Source organism: Carlito syrichta, unplaced genomic scaffold (assembly GCF_000164805.1).
Source record: "Carlito syrichta isolate Samal-C Ts95f unplaced genomic scaffold, Tarsius_syrichta-2.0.1 Scaffold312152, whole genome shotgun sequence".
Lineage (NCBI taxonomy): Eukaryota > Metazoa > Chordata > Mammalia > Primates > Tarsiidae > Carlito > Carlito syrichta.
This window is the reverse complement of record NW_007256248.1, coordinates 232,232-242,137: the sequence shown is the minus strand read 5'-3', so window position 1 is coordinate 242,137 and position 9,906 is coordinate 232,232. Positions and strand designations below refer to the sequence as shown.

The 9,906-nt window shown below is 44.5% G+C and overlaps 1 protein-coding gene and 1 pseudogene across 2 annotated transcripts in view; one reads left to right on the top strand and one right to left on the bottom strand.

Annotated features, from left to right (window-relative positions):
• LOC110596683 overlaps positions 1 to 5,006 on the bottom strand; it is a 23,136-nt pseudogene extending 18,130 nt beyond the window's left edge.
• Positions 4,803 to 9,906, top strand: part of THUMPD3 (THUMP domain containing 3) — a 41,654-nt gene continuing 36,550 nt past the window's right edge. Inside the window, exons 1-3 of one of the 2 annotated variants that reach the window (XM_008069650.1) lie at positions 4,803 to 4,867; positions 6,361 to 6,646; positions 8,427 to 8,504. In XM_008069650.1, the coding sequence (XP_008067841.1) occupies positions 6,395 to 6,646; positions 8,427 to 8,504 (330 nt within the window). In that variant the 5' untranslated portion in view covers positions 4,803 to 4,867; positions 6,361 to 6,394. Of the gene's footprint in view, positions 4,868 to 6,343; positions 6,647 to 8,426; positions 8,505 to 9,906 lie in introns of those variants that run through there. The other variant, XM_021718391.1, reaches the window with a different exon arrangement.

Here is a 9,906-nt window from a genome sequence, read left to right as displayed (position 1 = left end):
GGGGGGGGGAGAGTGAGAGAGAGAGAGAGAGAGAGAGAGAGAGAGAGAGAGAGAGATTGATTCTGTTTACTGTAACAAGTGTTGGGGAGTTATGAGCCAGGAACTGTGGATGAAAACCAATAGATCATATTATCACAACACTTCATTTGTTTTTATGACTGAATAATATTCCACTGTATAGATGTGACACATTTGTTTGTCTCTTCATTAGTTGATGAATATTTCAGCTGTTTTCACTTCTTAGCTAAATGTATAATGCTTCAGGGAGACAGAATCAACTCTCCTCAGTTTAATCATTAAAGAATGACATGGGCTGGGCTCAGAGGCTCAGCCTGTAATCCCAGCACTTTGGGAGGCTGAGGCAAGTGGATTGCCTGAACCTTCAGGTTCGAGACCAACCTGGGCAACTTGGTGAGACCTCGTCTCTACAATAAATAAAAAATTAGCCGGGCGTGGTAGTGCGTGCCTGTAGTTCCAGCTACTTGGAAGGCTGAGGCGGAAGGATTGCCAGAGCCCAGGAGGGGATGCTGGGGTGGCTGTGAGCGTGCCACTGTACTCCAGTCTGGGCGACAGAGTGAGACTCCAACTCAAAAAAAAAAAGAACAACATGGAGACTCAGAGATCCGTGGAGTGAAGCAGCTCTTTTAATATCATTCTTGCAAGAATGGGTGTCTCTTGGGTGAACAGGCATACCAAAGCAGGAAGAACCATTATTTTTACCCCTAAAACGCAGGTTCCTCTCCTGGTTCTCCTCTGGCTGAGCACTGCAGAAGTTACAGTCTTTCCTGTACAGCGGCTATGTGACACATTTTGATTGACTTACAGAATCACTTCATTTGCGTGTCCTATTTGCCAATTTGCTTACAGAATTACCATTCTGTTTGGATCCCACCAAAAGTTTAAACATGAAACCTACTAAAGAAAAAAGTCCATGAAAAGGAAGCACAAAGAAGCAGGAAGTGAATCAGCAAAAAAGAAGCACAAAACATTTAGACATCATCTTGAGAGACCAATATAAGCTAGGTTCCAATTTGAAAATAAATCGCCATTCTTATTTTCCACAATGCTGCTGTTACCACAGCACAGCAAAGCCAAACACTGACATCGGGATTTGGATTTGCAGCGAGAGAAAGTGAGACATTTATTGCTGAATGCCAAGCAAGAAGAATTAGATAGTTCGTACTTAACGCCCAAACTCCCCACTAGCTGACAAGTAAGGGTTTTTAAAGGTGAGGGAGCAGTGGTTACGGGCAAAGTCATAAATCAATACATGGAGATCATACATGGTTTGACCTAAAAAGGTAAGACATCTTGGAGTGGGACCCCACAGATCATAAGTGGATTCAAAGATTCTTAGATTTATGACTGGTTAAGGAGGCAAAGCTTTGTCTAAAACTTTGGTATCAGAAGATAGAAATGTTAATTTTTGGCCTGTGGGCATGGCTTCTTCCTGGCCCTTCAGGAAGAATTTAGAACAAAGAATGGTGGTCAGTTTTCAGTCCTTAGTTCCCTCTTATCTGAGGTCTACTTGTCAGAAGAGGGTTATTCTTCATTTGGTGGGAATCTGGCTTTATGAAAAACAATTCAGTGACTTTTGTTAAGATGATATTTTTAGTTGCTATAAGGAGCCAAACATTTTGTGGCGCTAACTTATTTGGCTGGTTTTTTTGTTTGTTTTTTGAGTTGGAGTCTTACTCTGTCAACTAGGCTGGAGTGTGGTGGCACACTCATGGCCACTGCAGCCCTGATCTGCGGGGTTTAGGTGATCCTTCTGCCTCAGCTTTCCAAGTAGCTGGAAGCGCACCCCTGGCAATTTTTCTTGATTTATTGTAGCATCGAGGTCTCGCCCAGGCTGCTCTCGGGTCCCTGGGCACAGACAATCTTCTTGCCTCAGCCCCCCAAAGTGCTGGTATTACAGGCATGAGCCACTGTGCCTGGCTGGCTATTGATTTAAGCTTTTACTTCTTGCTTATTTACTTCTCAAGGCTAACTGGGTGTTTTGACTTTCCCTCGAAAGAACTCAAGATTTTCCTTTATTTCCATGCCTGAAGGGGATGTCTGGCAGCCTCCTGCTAAGCACATTTGTGTACATATAGTTTTCGTTTCAGTTTTTAGAGGCAGGGTCTTGCTCTGTTACCCGGGCTGAAATGCAGTGGTGTGATCACAGCTCACTGCAGTCTTATTCTCCTGGACTCAAGTAATCTTCCTGCCTCCTTCTCTCGAGTCACCAGAATTACAGACATGAGTCAGCACACCTGGTTTGTATAAGTTTTTGTTTGAACATCTCTTTTGTTGTTATTCTTGTTTCTGTTTTTTAACCAGAATCTCACTGTTTTGCCTAGGTTAAAGTGTAGTGGCACGCTCACAGCCTCTGCAGCCTTGACCTGCTGGGCTCAGGTGATCCTTCCCCCTCAGCCTTCCAAGTAGATGGAACTACAGGCATGCGCCACCATACCTGGCTAATTTTTTTATTTATTGTAGAGACAAGGTCTTGCCAAGTTGCCCAGGCTGGTCTCCAACCCCTGGACTCAAGGCAATCCTCTCACTTCCACCTCTCAAAGTGCTGGGATTACAAGGGTGAGCCACTGTGCCTGGCACTATGCTTAACTTTTCAAGGAAAGCCTAAACTTTTCCAATTAACTATGCTTTTTTTTTTTTTTTTTTTGAGTTGGAGTCTCAGTCTGTCTCCCAGACTGGAGTGCAGTGGCATGCTCACTGCCACCACAACCTCGACCTGCTGGGCTCAGGTGATCCTTCTGTCTCAGCCTTCCAAGTAGCTGGAAGTACAGGCACGCGCTACCATGTCCGGCTTATTTTTTGGCTTATTTTAGAGATGAGGTCTCACCAAGTTGCCCGGGCTGGTCTCGAACCCCTGAGCTCAGGCAGTCCTCTCACCTCGCCCTCCCAAAATGCTGGGATTGCAGGCTTGAGCAACTGTGCCTGGCTTGTTTTTTTTTTTTTTTTGAATCAGGGTCTCTCTAGTTCAGACTGGAGTGCAGTGATGTGATTCCTGGCTTGCCACTGCCTCTATTTCCCAGTCTCAAGCTGTCTCTCTGCCTCAGTCTCCCAAGTAGTTTAGACTGTAGGCGGGCACCACTACTCTTGGCTCATTAAAAAAGTTTTTTTGGGCCAGGCTCGGTGGCTCAGCCTGTAATCCCAGTGCTTTGGGAGGCCGAGGTGAGTGGATTGCCTGAGCCCGCGGGTTCGAGACTGACCCGGCCAATTTGGCGCGACCTCATCTCTACAATAAATTTAAAAAAAAATCAGCCGGGCGTGGTAGTGCACGCCTGTAGTTCTGGCTACTCGGAAGGCTGAGTTGGAAGGATTGCCGGAGCCCAGCAGGTCGAGGTTGTGGTGGCCGGGAGCGGCCACTGCACTCCAGTCTGGGCAGCCGAGTGAGACTCCAACTCAAAAAAAAAAAAAAAAGTTTTTTTGTAGAGACAAAGTCTGGCTATGTTGCCCAGGCAGGTTTCCAACTCCTAGGCTCGGCAATTATCTTGAAAAAAGGCTGGGAAAACAGGCATGAGCCACTGCACCTAGCCAGCTATGCCATTTTGCATTCCCATCTGCAATAGGTGTTTCATTACCTCACATCCTCAGTATAGCTGGAACTGTTGATTTTTTTTTTTTTTTTTTTTGAGTTGGAGTTTCACTCTGTCACCCAGATTGGAGTGCCTGGCCGCCGCCGGCCACCGCAGCCGCGACCTGCTGGGCTCCGGCGATCCTTCCGCCTCAGCCTCCCAAGTGGCGGGAGCTACAGGCGCGCGCTACCACGCCTGGCTCACTTTGATTTATTGTAGAGATGAGGTCTCACCAAGTTGCCCAGGCGGGTCTCGAACCCGCGGGCTCAGGTAATCCATTCACCTCAGCCTCCCAAAGGCGCGGGATTACAGGCTGAGCCACCGAGCCCGGCTCTGATTTTTTAAAACATTTTAGCCATTTTGATGGGTATCTCATTGTGATTAATTCGTATTTCCTTAATGACTAGTGATGTTGAGCATATTTTCATGTACTTATTGGACTTGTGTGTCTTTGGAGAAATATCTATTCAAGTCCTTTGCCCACTTTAAAATCATTTGTCTTTTAGTGTTGAGTTTTAAGTTTTCATTTTGGGAGGCTAAGGCGAGAGGATTACCTTAGCCCAAGAGTTCGAGACCAGCCTGGGCACTTAGCGAGACCTCATCACTACAATAAATCAAGAAAAATTAGCCAGCTGCGCACACCTGTAGTTCTAGCTACTTGGACGGCTGAGGCAGAAAGATCGCCGGAGTGTAGCAGGTCGAGGCTGCGGTGGCCGTGAGTGTGCCACTGCACTCCATTCTGGGCGAGTGACTCCAAGACAAAAAAAATATATATATATACATATACACATATGTTTAAAAAATATTAAGTAAACAATAGTCCAAAAATGTGAGGATAATATGCAAATCAGGAACTAGCTGCATGACATTTTGGTAAAGATATTTAACCTCTTTGAGACTCAGTTTCTCCAGCTTTAAAATGGGGTTTGGCACCTGGCTTCTCATAAATGTTGGACCACATGAGATTGGCTCCAGATGAGATGATGCATGTGAAGCGCTTACCCAGCGCTTGGCACGGCTAATCGCTCTCTAAATGTTTGCTGTCACCATCACAGGGCACAAAGCTCGGACTCTCCACATTCAGTTCGCAGGGATTCCCCATTGCCAACCGCAGGAGACTCGTGCGCATGCTCCTTTCTTCATGACCTCGTCTGGGCGCCCGCCCCTAGCGTAGAACCTCCGTGACCCATGGTCTGACATCCGCTTCCGGGGGTGGTGAGGCGGCTTCCGGCTGCGTGACCTGAGAGCGCGAAGCCGACCGAGTGCCAGGTCTACACTGACGGCCGGTAACGGGGCGGCGGGTGGGAGTAGCTGGGTGTGGCTCCTCTGGCACTTGGGCTTCGGGAGGGAGGGGCGGCCGAAGCTGAGGCCGGGTCGAACCTCCGCCGGGTCCGGTACTCAGCCCGGTCCCACGTCGGGTCCCATTTCGGAGCCTCCCTCTGCCCTTTACCCGCTTCCTGGGATCCTGTAACCGCGAGCCTCGGGGGGGCGGGGGGGAGTCGAGAGTGAGTTCTATTCCATTTTGCGTCACTCATTGGCTCTCTGACCTTGGGGAGGACACATCCTTTCGCCGGCTTCAACTGTCTTATTTAGAAAGTGGAGATTGTATTCACAGGGACCGTGAGCGCCTTAAGGGCAGAGACTTAGTGTTAAGCACTGTCGCAGGTCCCTGGCTCATTGTGAGTACTCTGTGCCCACTTAAGTTGTTTAGAAAATTTGATGAGATGCTGGGTGCGGTGTCTCACGCCTGTAATCCCAACACTTAGTGGGCGAAGGTGAGAGGATTGCCTGAGGCCAGGGCTTCGATACCTCGTCTCTACAATAAATCAAAAAATGAGCCGGGCATGGTGGCGCGCGCTCCTGTAGATCCCAGCTACATGGAAGGCTGAGGTGAAAGGATCGCCTGAGCCCAGCAGGTCGAGATTGCAGTGGCAGGCTTACGGCCACTGCACTCCAGCCTGCGTGACCGTGACTCTGACTTAAAAAAAAAAAGAAAATGTGACGAGAGCTGTCTTCCCCCACCTCTCAACTCTCCCCCTCCCAAACACACACAAATGCACACATGCCCAGCTAGGAAATTTTGGTTCACTATTTCGAATATTCCGAAATCTCCTGATGCCCATCAGTGAAGCCCAGAGCCTGGCAAATAGCAGTTCAAATATTTGTCGTCATTAGATAATCATTTTTAAATGCTTGAAATGCTGTTCAGAGAAGAGAGGAAGATAAATATCCTATTAACACGTTTTAATTATTGGCTTAGCAGTGTGCTACTCTTGCTTAAGTCTCCCATCAACTCTAAGAGAGGTGGTATTCCCATTTTGAGACTTGGGAGAATTAGCTTGCCTTAGGTCATTCAGAATTCAAACCCGTATCTTTCTGAAGCTCCAAAGTCTTAACCATTAGCTAAAAAGACTAGGTGCAGAATGTATTTGAAGGTGCTCTACAGCCTCTGTTAACTCTTGTAGTTATAAGATGGCTTTTATCAACATAGATGATCCCAAACCAAACATGAGGAAATACTTTTTGTCTGTCTCCTTTTCTTCCATGGTACTGGCATTGCTTGTTCAATAATAACATAATGTTTTCCAACCTGCATTCTGCTCATATTTATTCAATCTTTTTAACTTTGGTGAATACTTAGGTGTGTTGACTGATTATGGCTATATCAGTTGTGATGCCTTGTTCTTCCTGCCCTCCAAAGCAAATGTTTTAAATTATAACTAAAATATGGCATGATAATATTTGGACTTTCTTTTTCTTTCCGGTACTGCTTTTAAAGGGACTGTGTTAGGAATCTTAAAAGCACTACCAACATGTCTGACATCCAAGAATCCATTAACCAGCTCCAAGATGTGAACCTTCATGAGAATCGGAGATGTGTACAAGTGACAGAAAGTGACTTCGGAAGTGAGTCTGAACTTCTAGTCACTATTGGAGCCACTGTACCTACAGGCTTTGAGCAAACAGCTGCAGATGAAGTGAGAGAGAAATTGGGGTCATCATGCAAAATCAGCAGAGACCGCGGCAAGATATATTTTGTCATTTCAGTGGAAAGTCTGGCTCAGGTTTGAATGAAGAAATATTTAAAATAATTTTCAAAACTGGTAATTTTATGGTTACTTTGCAGTTTACAGATCCCTTTGGAATCCTTTTTGATTTTCATTGGTTTGCCTCAATTCAGGTGATTTAAAGTATTACTGCAGTTTCTGGCAGGTACTGATTTATGAGTTTCACTATAAGTTGAGTCTCTGTTACCTGAAATGCTTAGGATCCAAAGAGTTTAGATTTCAGATTTTTTTGGATTTTGGAGTATCTGCATTATACTTAGCAGTTCAGCACCCCTAATCCGAAATTCAAAATGCTTCCCTGAGCATTACCTGTGAGCATTCTGCTGGTGCTCAAAAAGTTTCAGATTTTTAGATTTAGGGTGCTCAACCTGTAATAGATTTGTTTGAGTCAGAATCTTACTCTGTCACCCAAGCTGGAGTAGAGTGGCACACTCGTGGCTACCGCAGGCTCGACCAGCTGGTTCCAGGCGATTCTTCCACCTCAGCCTTTAAAGCAGCTGGAACTACAAGTGTGCGCCACCACGCCCAGCTAATTTTTTGATTTATTGTAGAGATGAGGTCTTACCAAGTTGCCCAGGCTGGTCTCAAACTCCCGGACTCAGGTGATCCTCTCGCCTCCATCTCCCAAAATGTTGTGTTTATAGGTGTGAGCTACCACACCTGACCAGTTTGTTGTTTTTTTGTTTGTTTGTTTTTCTGAGTTGGACTCTCACTCTGTCGCCCAGGCTGGAGTGCAGTGGCACACTTGTGGCCACTGCAGCCTCAACTTGGTGGGTTCAGGCGATCCTTCCACCACAGCCTTCCAAGAGGCTGGAGCCACAGACGTGTGCCACCATGTCCAGCTAATCTTTCTGATTTATTATAGAGACGAGGTCTTGCCATGTTGCCTAGGCTGGTCTTGAACCCGTGGGCGTGAGCCACCATGCCTGGCTGGTTTGTTGTTTTTTAAGACAAGATCCTTGTATTTCTTGAGGATTGAATTCACCAAAAAGAATCATGTTTGACTTATGAAGATATTCTCTAAGTATCTGCTACACTTCTTTTATTTTCCTCAGCATCTAGCAGGTGTTTAGCCTTTGGTGATGAAGCATAAAAGTGATTTTTTATTTGTGTTAAAGATGTTCTGGCTCAAAAGTAATTAGGAATCAAGATTCCTGCCATCCTACTATAAGAAAAGCTAAGATATATCTTATCACATAAACAGCAAGAGGGCAGGTATTGTTGTCTGTTTTTCCTGCCAATATATCTCTAGTTCTTAGTGTCTGTTATATCGTATTCACCCAGTAAATATGTGTGGGATTAATTGGTAAGTAAATATTTCCATCCAATTTTTTAGCTAATACCCCCAGCAGCTTTGTGAAGATAGACACCATTATTATCCTCATTAATCATTACGCTTAGGAAAAATAAATTATTTGCCTAAGGTCACTCAGTAATCAGTCACAGAGATAGAGGTCAAACCCCCTGCTCTTAATTGCTGCGATGTAGAGAGCCATGAGGGAAATATGATGAAGCCCTACATGATTGTCTTCATCTTTCTCTTCTTCCCCAGACACATGTTGCCCACAAAACACTTCAAGCTTAGGGAAAAGCCGAATCTTATGGGTAACCGAAAGAGAAGGGAGGCTAGAGAGATGAGAAAAATTTAAGATATAAAATATAGGTAGCACCTGCTTTAAAGCAATTATGCCTAACTTTTTTTATATTCAGTTGTGGATAACTTCTGCTATTCAAAAACTCTCTCTGAAGTTTGTTTCTAACATTCCCCCCCCTCCAGGTTCACTGTCTGAGGTCAGTTGATAACTTATTTGTGGTTGTTCAGGAGTTTCAAGATTACCAGTTCAAAAAAACAAAGGTGAGCTATCCCAAACAAGTGACTGATTTTCAGCCATTATCCTCAAAGAGATTATTTATATTCTGTTAATCATTTAGCATTGTTTTTATAATAGAGAATACTGGGAGGCTTTTATAGTAAAATCCAGTGATTTGCTGACAGTCCAGCCCAAAAGTTGTTTTTAAAAAATTAGTATTGAGCCGGGCTTGGTGACTCAGCCTGTAATCCCAGTGTTTTGGGAGGCTGAGGTGAATGGATTGCCTGAGCCCGCGGGTTCAAGACCCGCCTGGGCAACTTGGCAAGAGCTCATCTCTACAATAAATCAAAAATTAGCCGGGTGTGGTAGAGCATGCCTGTAATTCCAGCTACCTGGAAGGCTGAGGCGGAAGGATCGTCAGAGCCCAGCAGGTTGAGGCTGTGTTGAGGCCAGGAGTGTGCTACTGCACTCAAGTCTGGGTGACAGAGTGAGACTCCAACTCAAAAAAAAAAAAAAAAAAAAAAATTAGAATTGAAAAACATCAAGATTTATTAGAAGTAAAACAAATTTTTTGGCTTTCTTACAAAAGACAACCTTAGATTAGCTTTGCTGATATATATATCTAGATGTCTAGATATAGTTCCAAAGTAGAATTGCTTTCAGAGTATGAACCAAAGAACAAGTAACAATTTGTATCATCTACAGATATCACTTCCTTACCATCCAATTTTTCCTTTCCTTTCTAACTTCATTTTTTGAAATACAACCAAAGCAATATTTAAATACTCCTTCTGTTGTTAGGACAACAGCTTTATCTCCAGTGTGTACTTAGTGTCCTAAATATTCAGCTGCTGCCTGAGCTGAAGGTTGAAAATAGATTGCAGTGAGACTTTAGACTTTTTCCACACTGCCTTTTGGTCAAGCTTCCAGAGTCAACTGCTTAAAAACTTTTTTCTATCAATATTATTGCCTACCTTAGAAATATATGTTTTTTGAAACAGGATATATATTGCCTAATTTTCTAACTTTTACTTATTGACAACAGGTTGGTTTCTAAGACACTTTAAAAACCAAAGAGATATGAAACTACAGCCTAGAAAAAAATAAGGCCAGATTTAAAATAATTTAGACTAGAAGTAGATTTAAATTTTTATTTTATTATTTATTTATTTATTTTTTGAGTAGGAGTCTCACTCTGTTGCCCAGCCTGGAATGCAGTGGCATGCTCATAGCCACTGCAGCCTTGACTTGCTGGGCTAAGGCGATCCTTCTGTCTTAGCCAAGTAGCTGGAGCTATAGGTGCGCACCTCCATGCCCGGCTAATTTTTTTTTTTGAGTTGGAGTCTCACTCTGTCGCCCAGACTGGAGTGCAGTGGCTGCTCCCGGCCACCACAGCCTCGACCTGCTGGGCTCCGGCGATCCTTCCGCCTCAGCCTTCCAAGTAGC